Source organism: Diachasma alloeum, unplaced genomic scaffold, assembly GCF_001412515.2.
Source record: "Diachasma alloeum isolate Michigan unplaced genomic scaffold, Dall2.0 Dall_scaffold_78908, whole genome shotgun sequence".
Classification (NCBI taxonomy): Eukaryota; Metazoa; Arthropoda; class Insecta; order Hymenoptera; family Braconidae; genus Diachasma; species Diachasma alloeum.
In genome coordinates, this window is record NW_021683643.1 from 4,796,930 (window position 1) to 4,815,846 (window position 18,917).

At 35.9% G+C, this 18,917-nt stretch overlaps 3 protein-coding genes across 4 annotated transcripts; 1 reads left to right on the forward strand and 2 right to left on the reverse strand.

Annotated features, from left to right (window-relative positions):
- Positions 1–958: 958 nt before the first annotated feature.
- LOC107047868 (alkylated DNA repair protein alkB homolog 8) lies at positions 959–7,605 on the reverse strand. 2 transcript variants are annotated; one of them, XM_015270753.2, is made up of 7 exons: positions 7,372–7,605; positions 7,144–7,274; positions 6,771–7,008; positions 5,040–5,363; positions 4,116–4,498; positions 3,593–3,748; positions 959–1,515 (listed from the first exon to the last, which is right to left on the reverse strand). In XM_015270753.2, the coding sequence occupies exons 2-7, from the start codon at positions 7,252–7,254 to the stop codon at positions 973–975; spliced, it is 1,755 nt and encodes a 584-aa protein (XP_015126239.1). In that variant the 5' UTR covers positions 7,255–7,274; positions 7,372–7,605; the 3' UTR covers positions 959–972. The 2 variants fall into 2 exon arrangements, with proteins under 2 accessions (XP_015126239.1, XP_028982558.1); XM_029126725.1 differs by having other exon boundaries at positions 7,144–7,378.
- LOC107047870 (28S ribosomal protein S27, mitochondrial) lies at positions 7,199–12,897 on the forward strand. Its single transcript, XM_015270755.2, has 4 exons — positions 7,199–7,515; positions 7,611–8,023; positions 10,100–10,820; positions 12,527–12,897. The coding sequence occupies exons 2-4, from the start codon at positions 7,683–7,685 to the stop codon at positions 12,812–12,814; spliced, it is 1,350 nt and encodes a 449-aa protein (XP_015126241.1). The 5' UTR covers positions 7,199–7,515; positions 7,611–7,682; the 3' UTR covers positions 12,815–12,897.
- LOC107047869 (coiled-coil domain-containing protein 22 homolog) lies at positions 12,875–18,774 on the reverse strand. Its single transcript, XM_015270754.1, has 4 exons — positions 18,671–18,774; positions 17,516–17,687; positions 13,995–15,395; positions 12,875–13,370 (listed from the first exon to the last, which is right to left on the reverse strand). The coding sequence occupies exons 1-4, from the start codon at positions 18,718–18,720 to the stop codon at positions 13,251–13,253; spliced, it is 1,743 nt and encodes a 580-aa protein (XP_015126240.1). The 5' UTR covers positions 18,721–18,774; the 3' UTR covers positions 12,875–13,250.
- Between the last annotated feature and the right edge of the window lie 143 nt (positions 18,775–18,917).

Here is an 18,917-nt window from a genome sequence, read left to right on the forward strand (position 1 = left end):
ACATCATTTCCTTCTATCATGTATAATTCCTTGTTTATGTCATTTTATTAAATTGAATAAGATTTCCTTTTACCTAATTTTGTCCGATTTTCAACTAGTTGAATTTTAGCAGGATCCTCATTATTATTATCCCTCTTCTTCTATACAACCGATTGCCTTTTTTACAGCTCTATCTCTCCCCTCAGCCCTTCGATAAAATGGCAATATAAAACTGTTATTTACACATACTTGAATGAATTTGAAACATCACATTTAAAGAAACCATCAGAAAGCTCACTTTCAGGGAAATTCATAAAATTCAAAATTTTCAACAATCATTATAAAAATCAAATCAATCAATATAGCTATCGTAGTCATCTTTTAACTTCGACTTAATGGCATTAAAACAAACATTTTAAGCTATGATTGAATTCATTTCAAGCATCATATTTAAAGATATCCCCGGAATTTTGATTTTCAAAAAATACAAAATTTTCGACTAAAATAACGATTATTGCTATCGCCTTCATCTTCGCACTCGTTCAAAGGGACATCCAAACTAATTTTTGAAGCCATCATTCAATCAATTCAGTACATTTTTTTTAGTTATAGTAGGACAACCGATTTTCGAAAAAATTCAAAAATTAAAAAAACTAATCGATGAATTAAATTTTAATTATTGGCGATCAATAGGGCTCAACAACAGCTACTTTTGAAAAAAAAAAGATTCAATTCCATCCATTCATTATCAACCAATTGAATAAAAACTTTACCACACACATACGTACAGACACGGTCTGAAAATTGCATTTTCGAACTTTTTGGACTATAATGGGTCGACATAACACAAAAAATTCAAAACTTAAATATGAGCGATTACAATGCTTCCATTCGAAAGCAATAGGAAAATATTGTCTTCTCTTGGCTAAAAAAAAAATTTCTCCACTAATTGGTATGAAATCAATTAATTAACAACAAATTGACTGTAAAAAACTATATTTTCTTCAAAATGGTACACCAATTCCCTTGATCGTAGTAAATCCTCTCAACTGTTGATTCAATGAGGCCTTTACAAAGTTCCACAAACTCTTCTTCCTCAAAAACATGATAGTACCTCAGAAATTCGCCCCCTCCCTTCCTCTTCCAGGGGACGAGGACGTCACTGTGACTGAAATTCGTTCGATTCTCGTGGACAGGAAGAGCAAGTCCCTGAAAGAGTTTCTGCAGCTCCCTGCTCCCTGAACCCTCGTTTTTCTTGGGATTAAACCGAAGGTAAGTCGAGTCCTTCGAGTTCCTGTGCTGCTCCTTAGCCCAAACGTATATCAAACACCTTCCCCCAGGTCTCAGTACTCTGAGAATCTCTAGAAAAGCGGATCTCCGTCTCTCTGGGGTCGAGAGATGATGAATCACTGCGATGCTTATTGCAGCGTCCAGAGAATTCGATTTAAATGGTAATTGGAGACAGTCGGATAGGAAAACCTCAAAGGATCTTTTTCTGCAGATCCCAGTTAATCCTGAACTCCTGTCGCAGCCGACCTAGAACATTTTTCTAATTGAGATGAGATTCTTTGTGGGTATTACACTCCATTGGTCAAGAAATAAAAACATGAAAAAATGAAATAAGTAGTGCAAAGCCAGATTGGTATTGACATCATTTTCCTTCAAATATCATGGATATTCTGGGAGATAGGAAAGTTTTTTGAAGTTTTTGAAAGCTTCTTGTTGAAAACAAACTTTCTGATTTTTTAATTGTTGATATTCTTTGATTTTCAATAAATATAGGGGAGGTAGGGGCAAAGCGGACCCTCTAAGCGAATCGTTTAGTTTTTTAAATTCTAATGAGTCAATGCACTTCACGTGGAGATCATAATCTCATTAGAATTGCAATTAAGATCTGTCATTAAATTTAAAAAAAAATTAATGTTGGGGCAAAGTGGACCCTCTGTTTTTTTAAAATTATTTTAATTTTCCGTTTGTCAGGAGTCATTGTCATGTTGTTCTACCGATTGGATAGAATGTAATCGCTGTCGATCAAAAACTCACATTTTTTGTTCACAATTAGATCCGCAGGAGCTCACACAAATTTATACTTACCCTCATTGCATATTTTTTTAGTCCAGGTAGTAAATTTCACTTTATAAAACGTATTAGAATAATTCTGGCGACTCGATTCAATAATTTATGTGAGGGTCCACTTTACCCCACACTTTTTTTTTTCGAAGGGGTCCGCTTTGCCCCTACCTCCCCTATACTATTTTATTTTATTTTATTTTCATTTCCGTCTTCACAATTAGACTAATTCAATTTTATCCATTCATTCATTCATAAGTTACAACATTGAATGAAGAGCAATTATGTTAAAGATCAATCAAAAATGTTTTGTTTGTGATCAAAATAAACACACAAAACAAAAGTCATTCAAAATCTCATTCGGGTAATAGAAAAATCTCTTCATGTATTCTTCAAAAATTTTTAATCAATTTTTCCCTTCATATGGTAAAAAGATATCGGTACTCAGTTGAAAAACTTGAATTTTGCAAATTATGTCACGGATGATTTGTTTGATTTTTTTTTCAGTAATTCTTATAATCAAAACAAGTATTTTGAGCCATCATATAAGTTGGGCATCGTCCTGGATTTATTTTATTTTCAGTTTTTTCGTTTCGAAATTCCGTAAATTTGGTCGCAACGCCTCAAAATGGCGTTGATTGACTTTGATTATAGACAGTTTGAAGTGAATTTGATTGTATACCTATACATATATTATCTATTTTTTCGATACATAGTCGAAGTCGTTTTGTGGTGTTTTGACCAAATTTGCAAGATTTCCAAAAGAAAAAATTAAAAATAACATAGATCCAGGAGGATGCGCAACTTGAATGACAGCCCAAAATACTTGTTTTGATTATGAGAATTACTGAAAAAAAAATTTGAATATCAACCGTGACGTAATTTGCAAAATGCAAGTTTTTCAACTTTTTTTCGAAAATTCGTTATTATGGGCATCTAGGAATCGAAAAAAAAAATTACTAAAAATAGTCGTATAGGCGGTAAAAAATGGAACATTTTGACGCTTAATAAATCAAAATCGGACAAATAGAACTCGAGTTATTGGAAAAAACGGAAAAATGTGAAAAAAAAACATCTCCAAACTGGGCTGCCGAAAAAATCTGAAAAAATTTGATAGTTTTTCAGCCTCCCCGATCATAGAAAAAATCGCCATTAATTTCCAAGAGGGTGGGGGTCAGCGATTGACTCATTTGACGGGGAATACCTCATATATTTTTTCGAGTAATGAAAGAATACCCATAAATTCGATTTCTATCCTTGTCTTTTGATAGAATGAATAGAATAAATGACAGAAATTGAAAATTGGAGATTTAAAATTAGAGCGGATTATTATTATGTAATAATTTTGCATAACTTGGCGCTAAACATTCATGTTTTGATTGGAAATTTAATCCAGTCGAGAATTGCGTTGAATTCTCTGTAAAATTCTGTAATTTACGATTCTTCTCCCCGTAAATCACATGTAAGCAAAACAATCCATGAAATTCCAACTCTTTTCAAACAATGAAGTGAATTGATCTAAAGAGAAATTATGTTCTTTTACCTTAAAAATCCCTGGGGTTTCATTCAGGTATTTTCCATTTCCACATCCAACATCGAGTAAAAAACTTCCTGGCTCAATACTCTCAAGGAATTTAGCTACATTGGGCCACTGTTTGTGTCTTGTCTCATCGAAGTGACTCGAAATTTCTTCATATACCTGAAAACAAACATTTTCTCTTAAAAAATCTTGTTATGAAAGCTTCCTACTTATCATTGATAAATCAACAATAACTACCAACAAGTATTATTAACGCTCTGGTCCTCACGTAAGGTGTAGGACACCCCAGGCGTTTTTCAATATTTTCTCTCAGCACGTCAGCATCGATAAAAACGAACATTATTGGACAAATATTATTCTTCAAACATTTAACTATCCAATTCCATTCTCTTTTCTTTTCATTATGTTTACTGTCGATAAGTGAAATGCCATTGAAAAACTTGTTCAAGAACTGCGTGAGTAACGACGAGTTAAGAATTTTCCAATTATTATTGATTTATTCAGAGTTTTATGTTGTGATAATTACCTCATGCACATAAGATAATTCTAGCCCTGGGGCTACAGAGTCATCTATATTTTTGCTGTATTTATCCACCGTATCACAGTACTCGTCGAAATAACACTGACAATCTCCTCTCCTCACTTTTCTAAAAGTGAATGATGTACGAGTGCCTCTCTGTCTTGTAGTAATGCCATTATCGTCTGACACGATGTCACTGTGTCGAGGGCATATCCCGTGGGACCAGGCATACCTAGACTCCCCAGACATTACTAGTAGCGACCGAGGAGGAAGAGGAATGTGAATTTTCTTCTCGTTCTTCTTGAAATCCATTACGCAGGCTGAGCCCAGTGATAGACTCAGGATTGGGTCCTCGAAGACACTATGAGTGTCGATGTGGGGTGGAATGCCTGAACGAAAATGTATTAATCAATTCTAATTGGTCGTTAGAAAATTTAAGGAGAGACTTGCAGGATGAAAATATCTGATGTAGAGAAAAATTTATCAATAAAAATATTTTATCACCAAGTTACAAGATTGTTATCATATCATTATTATTGTTTCATTTAAGGGTTCATTTCTTGTCTGTGATTATTAGACAGCCGAAACGAAAAACTACTATCCCTTGTTTTGCATAAAACAAATATTGTTCGGGACCAAAATACCTATGGGAGTATTGAATAACAAAGGAGTTGTACTAGAAATGATATTTCTTGAGTGTACAGCGGATGCAATTTTTTTTAAACTACTAAATCTATTTTCGCGACAAAAAATTTTCATTTCAGCGTACTTTCTGCATGTTTGACACAAAAAAATCCTTTTTTGATAATTTTCAAAAAACTATTATCTTGGCACAAGTAAGATTTGTTTGAGAACTTTGTCGTTTTTCTCTCAGTGTATGCACTAGGTTTTTTCATGAGTATTTTTAGGCTTGTGATTCGCCCCAATTACCTTGACCAGGCAAATACCGATTGATTGTCAATTGATCGTAAACGAACTCTCCACAGTGGTGCTCCTTAAATAGCTTCTGCAGAAACCTAAAAACCTCAGGAATTGGAGTGATGGGGTCGTCTGGGTCGACTCGATTAGTATCATAACGAAACTCGAACCCAAAATGTTTGACTTTCCTGTGTTTCAGCTCTGAGGACGAATCCTTCTCATTCCAGTGGACATTTTCCAGTAGAAAAATTTCTTGCTCAGGTGTTATGAAGTCCTCGATAATCCTCAGACCTGGAGGGAAGTCGGGAGACATCGAATTGTCTTCCAACTTTGGCACTAGATCATTTTGGCACAAATAATTTTAATTATTAAATAATAGAGCAGTAGAGTGTACAAACGTAATAAGTAGAGTTTCCACTTTAAAGAGGAATATGAATAGCCAATTTTTAGGACTCCAAAAATAATTATGAAATAATTTCCAATAATAAATGAAGAAAAATACAGTGTAAAAGGATGAGTCAATTTAGTTTGAATATTTCCCATAAATAAAATCTCCCCAGGATGATTTGAATCGAAAAATCCAAATTGATTGGCTTTGCTTAATGGAAAAGCTACAGAATTTTCAATATAAATCGATCGGCATTCAATTAATTTCCAGCGAGAATTGTCTCTTGATATTTTCCATTAAAAGAAGTCATTATGACGACCATTACTATTTGTTAATAGTGAGAAAGAAGTAGACAATTCGTGGATTTATGTTTGAGGGCATTATATACTGATGTATGACTCTGTTTTACTGCATTTATTATTTTTCTCTTTCACAATTTATGCAACTGATCGCACCATTATTTATATGAGTGGTCTGTAAGGGGATTAGATCAGAAGCAAAATTTAAAAACAAAAAATTTCTATGAAAGAAACCTCAAAAAAACGATTTGAAAAAAAGAACTACTATCTATTAATTTTTTCCTGTTGAGAATTTTTCTTTGAATTCCCCAGCGAAAAGCAATGAAAATGTTCTTGAAAATGTTCTCTGAAATTTCTACTACAATTATTCATTTAGATGTGAGGGGGACAAAATTGACACTTTCGGAATTTTTTCACAACGTTAATAACTCGTTGAAATGTTAATTGAATAGGGTGAACCAACCAGTGTTCGAACCAGATCAGTAATCGAACTAATTGGTACTTTCTCTATAAAATAAATTAGTAGAAGGTAGAGATGCCTCGCATTATACATGAAAAATAGAATTATGACATTTCCAAATGATATTGTGATGATTGAAAATGTCTAAGTTACCTTATTACCAGCGGAAAACCCAGTTTTCGATGACACACCGCCGATAGCATATTCCCCTTACAGAATACGCATTTCGATTACTGGGTTTTCACTCATTTTCAGCTTTTTGTATTCATATCATTAATTGTATCGTCAATTAATATCCATAATATTTTTTTCTATTATCTATGGAGATGTACAGGGGAGTTAAAATTATTTTTAAATCAATTTTCGACTTGGTTATATTTTTAAATCTACGTCAAAAATAACTGTGACCTTATTCGTTCGAACACTGGACGATTCACCCTAGTACTTTTTTTCTTCCAACGTACAATTCTATACAATTCTCTCAATTAACGAATTTCTTTCACAATTACGAACATCGAAACAAAAGTCAAGTGACCAATTTGCCCCACCCTTATTAAACAAAAAGACGACGAACAACATATGAAAAAAAAACTCACGTGATTCTGAAAATGTTAAATACAGAGGAGACTCTTGTCCATCGATGACCTGTCCATTGACCCTACCATAAACTCTCGAAGCAATTTCTGGACTTGGAAATTGAACAAAGCAGTACGACTTCCCCGGAGGCATTAAAATCTCATAATTCTTCACCAAATCACAAGAATTTCGTAGAATGTCTTCCAGATTCTGACGTGTGAAACCAGTCACCAATCCAGCATTACAAATGACTAAATTCTGCGAATGAAAACAAACAATAAAAATGGTAAATAACAAATTCGACTGCAAGTAAATAAAAAATTCAATCTACGAACATTTATGCTGTTCCTTTGTTTGAATAATATTCAACTGTTCATTCATTCATAAAATTACCTGAGTAGGAGTATCACAACAATTGATCCCCATATCCCTCGAAAGTCTGTGCTGTGCCCTCTTCTGCTTCCTCCAGCACTTCCTCGCGTCAACAGTCCCTCTCTCACTCATTTCCTTAACGAAAACTCGTCCTAATAATTAAGAATGAATCCCCAGAGATTCGACAATTAAAAGAAATCTCATTTCATTGTTCAAACACTCCAGCTGCTCCAAAAACAAAATAATAACCTCTAGAAAATCCAAAACTCTGCAGTATCGACGCAGCAACAATACAAAAACTAGCCGGACAGTCTGATAAAGTTCCTCTAAACAACAAAGAATTCTCTATCAAATCACCTTGATCCTCTCTAAAAACTCGTCAGAAACCTTCAGGTAAGGGTTCTCCCCATTTCTAGTCTAACAAACCCCTCAGAAATCCCATAAACTCTGCTGTTCCCCCAAAAACATGTGACTTAACCTCACTCCAGGCTCCGAATCGACTGATGATGGCTCTGAGGCTCATCTAAACCCCTCAGACCTTTAAGAAAAAAAAACAAAATATGTGGAGTTCTGTGAGATCGAGCACTCGTCCCTTGCTTCGGCTGAGGCGCTTGAAGAGGCCCTCGAGGACCTTCCTCTCGGCCTCCTACCCTTGCACCGATGCCTGGAACAAGAGATTCGAGTCCCCTCTCCTCAGCAAGATCAATCCCAGTGACATGTTCCTGGAGCTCGACCAGAAGTACCAGAGCACAGGATCGATAAGTGCAGTGGACGTCGACATCTTCGCCAACACTGTCAAGGACGACGAGAGGGTGGACGAGCTAGTGGACATCCTTCACAAGTTGAGGCTCACGATGCAGACGACCAGCACACTTGACTCAACCCACCACGCAGTTGTCAAGTATGTCTCGTCTCACAATGAATTTCTTCTTCTTGTATCGCTGTTCGAAAATACAGCCCAATCTTGGTACCAGGGATCCCCATCAATATTAAATTTCTACAATATTACAAGGATTTCACCCTTACATTATTGAAGGTTTAAAATTTGTTGATTCAATTTTTCAAATAATATAATATTAATAATCTGATTTTTTATGAATAATGATGTATTTAAAATTTGTTAATATGAAACTGTAAATTTACTACTAAATGATTTTCGATTACACAAGTAATCATCAATCTTCCTACCTCGATTATTGATTGATAAAATAGTTGAAAACTTGAATATTTGAATTGGTGATATTTAAGTACTCAAAAAATTTCAAGAGTGATGTTATCTAATTGATGCTACAATATTTAACCGTAATAATAGAATATCATAAATTTGGCTATCCCTGCTTGGTAGAAGATACCACCGGGATTGTAGGGAATAAAATCCCGAAAATTATGGATCCCCCACTTCCCTTGCGCTCAGAGGGGAAAATACTTTGATTTGATATTCTTCGCACAAGATACTAGACGATTTCCATTTTTCCTGATCATTTGAGTGTGATTCCTGATGTGAAACACAAATGTTTGATTAGAAGTATTGCTCCTTTTCAAAATAACAATTTAGCAACTCGCAATAAGTTAGTTTATTAATAGAGGCCTGTGAGGCAAAATTGAGACTTTCATTAGATTTCTCAAATTTCCTAGAAAACTTGAACGAATTTTCAGATTTTCTGGAAAAATTTCTGGAAAAATCTGAAAAATTCTAGTAAAATTTTGGGTTTTCTAGAAAATTCGAAGGAATTGTCGGGTTTTCTAAAAAAAATGTTTGGTCCAATTGAGCAATTCAATTTCAAATTCTGATTAACTAGCTGCGTGGCTCGACTTCGCCCGGGCAAAATAAGAAACATTTGAATACCAGGATTTTTGAGAATTCCTGCAATAAAAAGAAAAACCTTAATGTTTTCGCCTCTTCTAAAACATTCAAGAAGTCAAGTAAATTTGAGGGTTTTCCAAAGAAATTGAGAAACTTTTCGGGTATTTTAGAAAAGTCAAAAACATGCAAGTGTTTTCTTTAATTTCGAAAATTTTCAAAAATCTGGTATTCAATTTTCTCTTATTCTGCCCGGGCGAAGTCGGACCACATAGGTAGTTGTTATGATAACTTATATCACTCTGTGCAGTAAGTCTAATTTTCCTCACTTGCGTGTAAAATTACCTTTTACGTACGCTTCAGTGGGAAAAGTGTTCTTTGACCCACGGGAGGGTAGCGCTCGCATTCGGCCGTTTTTTTTGCGTTTTTTCTTTGATTGACTTGAGTTCAAAATTTTCTCAATATAATTCTGTTTTTATGATTTTCTTTTCGTCCAAAATATAATGTCAATTATACAAAAATTAACCCACTGACCGAAGATCAGGTCGTTCTGTCATCAATCGTCTAATCGAAGTCAGAGTTGTCCTCTCGGTTGCTAAACTCATCTTCAGAATCCTCAATTTTTCACAAACAGAAATTGCGGGATGACTCCAGAGCTGGGCGTTATTTAGATAGATGGAAATTGATGATCAGAATCAATTTGATCATTACTTGCTTGCGGCTTACTGTCATTTTTTCCCGATCAAATGCGGGTTATGAGGGTGGACATCGACGATTATTTTTTCATTCTCATCTCTCTTGCGAACTTGAAGAGTCAATCTATTTAGGGCAGAGTGGGTCAAAATAAAATTGAAGCAAAAAAAAATTTTTTTCATCAACTTTTGTTATTATTGGGAGTAATGATGAGAATAATAATTTTGTATCCGTCTCATGATTCTACTGAATGGAAAATTATTATTCTCATCAGTACTCCCAAGAATAAAAAAAAAGTTAATGAACAAAAGTTGATAAAAAGTTTTTTTTGCTTGAATTACGTCAAACAGTCGTTTTTCGAGTATTTCATTTTGTCTCACTGTTTCATTTTGCCCCACTCTCCCTTACGAAATTTCAAAATTTCTCGGAAATGTACCGTTTGGTTGATAAAATTATCAATAACAAATATTGGTTCGCAACAAGGTACTTCCTGGAGATGGACGAGAAGACGTTGCTGGAAGTTTTGAATGACCGGTTGAACTACGGAATCTTCCCGGATCATTTTTCCTACAATTTGTTGATGGATACGTTCATAAAGAGAAAGGATTTTGCCTCTGCAGCAAAGGTCGCTACTCTCCTGATGCTCCAAGAGGATCAGGAGCACCCGATCTGCAATGCTCTTGCTGTGTACTCCTGTCACAAGTACCTGGAGAACACCGAGGGCTGGGGACCACCGCCTCCACCCCCTCCGGTCGACCCCAAGGAGGAGGTGGTGAAGGTGAGGGTGAGATACCTGAGGAATCCTTACTTCGATGATCATTTTGATCTGACGGATCCGAAGCATCTAGTTGGTAAGACCTTCGTTTTCTTCGGGAAGAGCATGGATGATACCCTGGGGAGGTCCCTGGTTCTGAGGGGATACGTCCTGTGGGGGAAGTTTGAGCGAGCTGCTGAGGTGGGCCAGGGGTGGGTTGATGGAAATGTAAAGGACGTAGTTTATAAGGAGGCACTGGAGCTCGTGACGAAGGACCTGGAGGGAGTTGAAGGGGAAACGACGGGCGAGGATGTGGAGAAGGTGAAGGAAGTCCTGGGAAAACTCCAGGGGATGACGCTGAAGGAGGGGAGTATGGAGGGAGAGATGGAGGAGAGGATCAAGAAGGCTGTTGTGGAGAGGGAGCAGGGGGATATCGAGGAGCAGTGCAAGGTAATTTTTTTTCAGGTTTATTTTCATTGTTTTTGCATAATTTTGAGTCGGAGGAAGATAGGGAAATTCACTGAGGACCTTCCTTGTTGAGTAACACGAGAGATGCAAACAAGTTTTCTGCAATAAAATTGAAAGAACGTTTTAGCATTCGTAGAAATCAGGAATGGCCATCAATATTATATTTCTTCAATAAAGGATTTGTGACTTACATTGATAAATTTTTGAATATACTCATCAAAATTAAAAAATTATATAATATTAATAGTTTACATTTCCGATTGATGATGAATTGAATATTTGATAATATAGAACTGTAAATTTTCCATTAAGGCCCGGGTGTACTATCTTTCAAACGTTATCTCGATGTTTTTTTTCATCTTTCGTCATCTGAAATTGTCAATTGAGTCCTGCATCATGCAGAAGTTTTGAAAAAATATGAGTGAATAATAAAAAAAAAGTAGAAGAAATTCTCCATTTTTTCGAAGAGCATTTTTAATTTATATTCAGAATAAGTTGAATAACTAGAAATTGAAAAATGTATCTGATTTACAGTGACAAATGGCGCCCTGTCACCCAATATCATAGAGGGGGAAGACTGATTTCGTAAAACTTTTCCCACACTGCACAGAGACATTTATTACGGAAAAGGCTCTTTAGAAAAAAGTTGTAATATTTTGGAGAATTTTTTAATCACACTTTTATCACATAAAAATGGCAGATGACTACATACCACTGTTTTGGAAATTGAGATACCTAGCTGTCACTTCCCATGGGGAGTTAGTGTTTTGTTATCCACCATGGAAAATGACAGCTAATAGATAATTTGCCACAGCGAATCAGATATTTGTAATTTCCACTTTTTTCAACTCATTCTGAATCTCAATTAAAACGCTCTTTGAAAAAGTTCAGAATTTTTTATATTTTTTAAAAATCATTCTACTATAATTTTTGGGAATTTCTACATGATATGTACCACTCAATTAATAATTTTGGATTACGCAAGATAAAAAAAAATCCACATAACATTTGAAAAATAGTACACCCGGTCGCTAAGTGAATATTTCCAATTTCTTGAAAGGGATTATCGATTAATTAAATAATCGGCTATCTTCCTACCTAAATTATTGATTAATAAAATAGTTAAAATTTGAATATTTAAATTGATAATGACTTCAATAATTAAAAGTTGAAGAGTGATGTCAACTAATTGACGGCTTCAAAATTTAACGGTAATTATGATTTATGAATATGGCTATCTAGGATAGAAATAGTATTTTTTCGGGCTGGTGCGATGGGATTTCTTACTCGTGTGGAGTAGAAAAACCCCATCGCAACTGCCCACGACCAGAGACAACCATATCCATAAATTATAATTACTGAAGTAATCATCAATTTAAATATTCAAATTCCGAATTATTTATTAATCAGTAATTTAGTTAGGAAGATTGACGATCATTTGGATAATCGGAAATCCCTTATATGAAATTTAGCATTATTGGATTGATAAAAAATTTACAATTCCATATTATTAAATATTTAATTTAAAATATTTAATTGGAAATTTAGATTATCAATTATTAAATATCCTCAAAAAGTTATCAGTTAAAATCACCAGTCGGATTTAAGACGTCTAGGAATTGAATTATCTCCTTCACCCCCTTACAATGGATTTAAAATTTATAATCTCATCAAATTGATCCCTGCAGCTTTATGAAGAGTGGGAAAAAATCCGAATGGATCTCCTTCAAAAACAACTGGCAGAAATCGACAGACAGCAGAGACTCAAGGACGTTGAGGCGATGAAGAAAGACCTGCAAGTGCGAGAAAGACTCCTGACGTTCTTCGAGAACGAAGAGAAGCTCGAGCTCCAGATTGAGGAGAAACTCAAAATAGAAGATGAGATGTACGGGCCACCAATCGAGGTCAAGGAGGACACCGAAGACAACTACATACCCCCAGAAGTTGGGCAGCAATCCACCAAGAATCGTATTTAATTCATTCAATCAGTACGTTTTATGTAGATATCTCCATTTTTCAAAGAAAAATTTAATAAATTCTCCTCGAATATTAATGTTTATTTACAGTATTAAATCTCAATTTGATTCGATAATTTTAGTAACAGCAAGGTTCCTTGAACTATTTCAACATGGTACAGTGAGTTGTCACAACTCATAAGATTATTATTCGAACTTCTTAGGGAATCTAGGTCCTCTTGAGCGAAATTATTCATTTTGGTCTTATTATTATGCCCTGAATTTTCTTTACAATTCATTACTCAGTAATTCTGGATATGGGAATGTTCAGGTCAAGTGTAATAATCTCCATTTTAAAGCTATCAAATGTTCAATTGGTGAAGAAAATGCACTGAAGCACTATTATTATTTCACAAACCTTCGAAACAAAGCGTGTCATCTGTAAATAATCTATAAATCACGAGTTTTTACTCGCTAGTTGTGCCGTTAGTGACGCAGTCTCTTGTCTCATTTGCTTCAAATCAGCTGTTATTCGCTCCAAATTGGCTCCAACATTCTTCGTAGATTCCGAATCAATCTGAAGTACAGCAAAACAATAGAAATAAATCATGAGGACAAATCAAGACAATTTCATTATACCAAGTACGATCACTATTGTTTTAATTCAATCCGTTTCAATTTCTCCGGTGAATTAGTAAACTAGGCTAAATGCATTTTTTTTGTGAAATCCCTTCCCAAAAATTTGTGGAAGCGATTTGGCGAAAAAATTTTGTTTTGAAAAAAATGCACTCATCCTAGTTTACCAATACGCAACAGATTTTATAGCTTAAAATGAGGTTTAGCATTGAAAATATTTTCTGACAGATTTTATTATTCAATCTTGGAAGATCTGAATTCAACCTGTCATTTTGAACCTCTAGGAAATATTTTAAAAATATAAAAAAACTTCGAAAGTCCACTCTTTAGAGCAAATTCATAAATCAATTATAAAATGCAATTTTTGAAGATGACGATATTTTTTTCAATCATTCATAAAAAATCCTCCCTACAAATAGTATTTTCGGAATTTTTACAAATTTTTTCATATTAAAAAATCTAATCAGAAATGAAATTTGAGTTGAAGAAACTTCACCGACTTTTTTTACATGAAAATCGAATCTAGAAAAAGAATTCCATACAAATATTAAAAACCAATATTTACCTGTTCCTCTAAATCCCTGATCTCCCTCAAGGTAGTCCCAGTCTCTTCCACAAGATTAACGAGTTCACTGCAATCAGAGTGTAAAGTAGCGAGGAGCTTGTACGCCCTCCTGGAGGCCTCATTGCCCTTGGCATCCCTGAAGATGAGCTCATCAACAACCGTGAAAGACCTCTCCAGCCTGCCACTCAGAGTATTGATCTCCTTCTGGATCTCCCTCGTGTCCCCCAGTACCTTATCGATCTCATCCCTCTGCTTCCTCACATTATTAATGATCTCCAGTATCCTCTGAGTGTAGGCAGACCTGTTGACGTCCTTCGGTAGCTTCTGCACCTCAGCCACCAGCTGTGCATACTGCTGATCCTTCATATGACACTCCTCCATAAGTTCCCTCTCCCTCTCCCTGAGGATCCTCAGCTCATCCAGCTTCTTCTGACTAGTACTGGTCTTGGCTGAGTATTTTTCCCTCTCGTCCCTGTACTGTTTGATGAGAGGGGCCCTGTGCTTCTCCCACTGATTAGCCAGATGAATCAACTTGTTTCTCCCAGCCTCGATGACCCCCTCCAGCTTTACAACATTATTATCACCATCCTCAAGGAGATCATAAGTCCTCGCCTTGATTCTCCTCTGCTCCTCCCTCACCTCCAGCTCCCTCTCCTCCTCCTGCCTCTTGGTTCTCACCTGGGACAACTGAGTGTCGAGTTTCCCCAATTCATTAGTCATTGCTTCGACCTCAACTCTCAAGCTCTCGCAGTCTGCCTTCATCCCCTCGACCTCCCGCATCTGTCTCTCCTCTCTGGAAGGGGCTGAGGGCTCCGATGGCGTCGAAGCTGACTCTGGACTCCTCTCCACCTCTTCAGGCTCGTCGCGTCGCCTAGACGTCTGCAGCTGCAGTCTCTCGTTCAAAGTGAATCTGCTCGAAATTCTCTCTTCACTGGTGGATTCAGTGGTCGCAGGGAACTTGTGCAGCCATTCTAGTCGTTCTATTATGTTCGTTGGTCGTGAGTAAAGTAACTTCGAGGTTCTTGATACTATCGAGGGTATGAGGCACTCTTGGTCCACCAGCTCAGGCACTGATGGCTGATATGTACCATGATAATCCTGGTACTCTGGGTCTGGATTATCGGGGGGGAGGTCGAGGTCAACTGCTCTGTAAGGCATGCTGGTGTGTCCATCGGTTCGCGATCTGTGGCAGTAGTGGGGTAACCAGGGGGTTGACAGCTGCTTTTGCAGGACCGAGGCCACAGTCTTCTCGAGCTTGTCGAGCTTACTCGTGGGCTCTGTTGATGCTTTGTCGGTTTCCTTCGGGAGCTTCTCGGTTAGGAACATCAGGACACGTCTCAAGTCGGTTTCGGAACTGTAGAGGAACGTCTGGTAGCCTATGTCCCCTCTGTAACCAAGTTCCTGGAGGAAAAATTGGTGGTTCAGTTGTGGGTTTTGAAGAGCAATGGAATTTAGTTCATTTGGACGATGAACATGAGCGACAACCGTTTTTGTACCTCAGAAAATTTTCAGGAAAAAATGTTGGCGAAGTGTCGCAATACATGACTCCAAACTAATTGCAGTAATTTATACATCAAACCCCATGGTTTATCAGTACAAACAGTAATACACCGAGAAAAAAATTATTTTTGGCGAATATCCACTTACTTGAGAGAAGTATTTATTTTTTCAGTAGCGTATTTCTGGCTTCTAGCCATTCTCAGGTAATCCTCATTAGGTTTAAATTATGTCAATTATATTGCTCTAGAGGATGATCATGTTAGTTATGACCTTGAGTGAACTCCTTCAATAATTATCAACATTAAAAAATTGATCGAAATTCTTCCCTCTAGAAAATAAGAAATTTAGGAAAAATGAATAATCATCAGGGATCGCCATCAATATTAAATTTCTGTAATATTACAAGGATTTACCCCTTACATTAATGAAGGTTTAAAATATGCTGATCAAAATTTTCAAATAGTATAATATTAATAATCTGATTTTTTTTGAATAATGATGAATTACAATTTGTTAATATGGAACTGTAAGTTTACCACTAAGTGAATAATTCTAAGTTCTTAAAAGGGGGATTTTCGATTAGACGAATAATTGCCAATCTTCCTACCTCAATTATTGATTGATAAAATAGTTGAAAATTTGAATATTTGAACTGATGATATTTAGGGTTGGGTGGGGTAAAACGGACACTTTAGACTTTTTTAAAATTATTCATAACTCAGAAACAAATTGATCAATTGAGCTCAGTTTAGGCTCGTCACAAAGGGAAAGAATTGTTCTTTGTACGGAAAAAAAAATTATCAAATTTTATAAATATTTCAACCCCTTATTAACATTTTAAAAAAAGTCAAAAGTGTCCGTTTTACCCGAACCTCTCCTAAGTACTCAAAAAATTTAAGAGTGATGTTCACTAATTGATGGTTACAATATTTAACGGTAATTAAATATCATGAATTTGGCTATCCCTGATAATCATTAGAGTTCGTCCAAGGTCATGTGCAACATAGTCATCCTCTAGAGCAACATGATTTTTGCAATTGAAACCTAGTCAAGCTCCCCTGGGAATGACTCGATTGGAGAAATACGATTTTGAAAAAATGAATGCTTCTCTCGAGTAAATCAATATTTGACAAAAATTTTTTTTTTCTTCTCAGTGTATAAATTCTAAAAAAGTCGCATTCCAACACAGAGGCTTAGTGCCTCAAGAATGTGCTGGGGGTGGGGGGATTTATTGTGGTTTATACACACAGGTCAGATTTTATTCAATCGTGTTTTGGTGTTGTGATGAATTGTGTCTACGGTACGAGTGTCGAGTTGTCATTTGTGTGGAGATTTGGCTTTGCTTCAGGACTCAAATTATTTAACATCTTCCTGATGATAAAATCGATAGATGCAGAATTGATTAATTCTGTCATCTTATAATAATACCAATAATAATAACAATCAAGGATCTGTCATCTTATATATGAATTTTAATTGATTGATTACAACATCTGTAAGTGGAATAGTTATGTGAGTATATATCCTCAGAGATTTCACAGCTATTTTAGACACAATTAATGTGTGATATTTTGCTGGTGGAAAAACAGTAGAGGAAATGTTCATGGCGGTGTCTTAGGGTTGTTGGTATTGTTTAGATTCTTCTCGTTGAGAGCCGACGCACCGCCACGTCCTCGACGTGACTCGTGGGTTAAAAGCAAAGAGCTGTTGCTTTCACATATTGACAATTTTGTGTTGTTGAGGAGAGAAATGGATTCATCTTAACCCAGACCAATCTTCCGCTTAATTTCGGGTCTTTTACTTATTTCATTCCATAATCATCCATAATCATCCATACGATGACAATAATTAAGGAAAAATTACCAGTCATTTCGATTTTCAGGCCAAATAAATAGAGGGGGTATCGTGTCACATCATCAAAATGTTCTTCGATCTTTTTAAGAACTTGATAATTAAAGAATACTGATTTGAGGCATTGACAGATCTAAATGAATGAAATGTTAGGATATTCATGCACTCACCGAGCATGCTTGGGCTAGGGAAGCCCCAACCCTAAACCTCGCAGCCATATTTGCTGGAAGAACCCTGGAGGTGCCGAGGCCAGGTTTGATGACATCCAGACATCTCACAGTTGCCTCCACCACTAGATCGGTGTCGAAACCCCCCAAATTCGTAACGTTCTCATCGATATCACTGGAACAATAGAAAACATTGTTGATTGAAGGTGTTTATCCATTTTCCGAAAATTTATAATAATTAACTCGAGTTGGTGGATTGAAATCATCACGTGCTTGAAAAAATGAATTGTTCAGCCACTTTACTCCGGAATGATGAACACTACTTTCGATGAACTTTCGATCAAAATTGATCCGTAGATTATTGTTAGGTATTTATTCCGATGAACAAACCAATTGCTGGACGGTTAAGGGAAATTCGAGTTTCGTGATAGGATCTAAAATAAAAAATCCGCTAAATGGGGACATGATGGCTTTCATATCTTCAAGAATGTTTTAATTAGCAGGAAAAAATTATTTTAAGTGAAAATAACAATATAAAGAATAATGAAATTAAGGAATAGTTGAATGCAACCGAAGCCTCTAATTTCTGGACGACTGGGCTATAGTTTTGTATTTTTTATTTATTAAATGTCGATTAATAGAAAAAAATTGAGCACATGATTATACACGAGCAATATTATTGAAAAGTGAAATAATCAGAACAATTTTCATTTGATCATTTATGGAATATTCAATGGAAGTTGAAATCGTCCAGAAACCAATCCCCGTCCGGAAATTGACCTGTTTACCCTGATGTATTTCATGTAAAAAATTTCATTTCGTGTAACGATTAGAATTAGAGGAATTCTCGTTCAAGTTCTTTTTGCAGTTGTCATTTTTCTTCAAAGTTCTTCAAAAAATTGTGTTATTTTCTTCAGATTTCAAAATATTTATCGAAGACTGACTAAATTTTATCTAAATAGTTTGACCACCTCCCTAACGGAACAAGGAATAAAGTTCATGTTAAATGCAATTTGTTGATATTTCTCTATTTTTTTCAAGCAGCTACACCCACTGGAGCTCCTGCAGCTCCAGAAACCGGTGACAGGTTAAGTGCATTAATGTTTCCAGACAAAAAATTGGTCGAGGATGAATAAGGTGGTGTTTAGGGTCTCTTACCAGCCGATTTGCCGCAGCGAGTGAATAATAATATTGTCAACTTCCTCCATGCTTAAAAAAATAGGGTTGTAACAAATAGCAATCTCTCAGAGCTCCGCCATAAGACTAAATATTTGCCTTCGAATTTTCATTCGATGATTACTCTCGCTTCTCTATGTACCGATGGCAAAATAGAACGTGACCTTTGTGAAGGCCGATAAGATAACAGCAGGGGAGGTTGGGGTAAAACGGACACTTTTGACTTTTT

Bases quoted from the DNA above. Each gene is read 5' to 3' on its own strand.
- LOC107047870 (XM_015270755.2), top strand. From the start codon at position 7,683: ATGTGGAGTTCTGTGAGATCGAGCACTCGTCCCTTGCTTCGGCTGAGG. The intron at 8,024-10,099 runs GTATGTCTCGTC...GTTCGCAACAAG, and splicing joins ACCCACCACGCAGTTGTCAA to GTACTTCCTGGAGATGGACG. The intron at 10,821-12,526 runs GTAATTTTTTTT...TGATCCCTGCAG, and splicing joins ATATCGAGGAGCAGTGCAAG to CTTTATGAAGAGTGGGAAAA.
- LOC107047868 (XM_015270753.2), bottom strand. From the start codon at position 7,254: ATGAGTGAGAGAGGGACTGTTGACGCGAGGAAGTGCTGGAGGAAGCAG. The intron at 5,364-6,770 runs GTGAGTTTTTTT...AAAATGATCTAG, and splicing joins TTTAACATTTTCAGAATCAC to TGCCAAAGTTGGAAGACAAT. The intron at 3,749-4,115 runs GTAATTATCACA...GTTTGTTTTCAG, and splicing joins AATTATCTTATGTGCATGAG to GTATATGAAGAAATTTCGAG.
- LOC107047869 (XM_015270754.1), bottom strand. From the start codon at position 18,720: ATGGAGGAAGTTGACAATATTATTATTCACTCGCTGCGGCAAATCGGC. The intron at 17,688-18,670 runs GTAAGAGACCCT...CTATTGTTCCAG, and splicing joins TCGCTGCGGCAAATCGGCTG to TGATATCGATGAGAACGTTA. The intron at 13,371-13,994 runs GTAAATATTGGT...GCTGTACTTCAG, and splicing joins TCAGGGATTTAGAGGAACAG to ATTGATTCGGAATCTACGAA.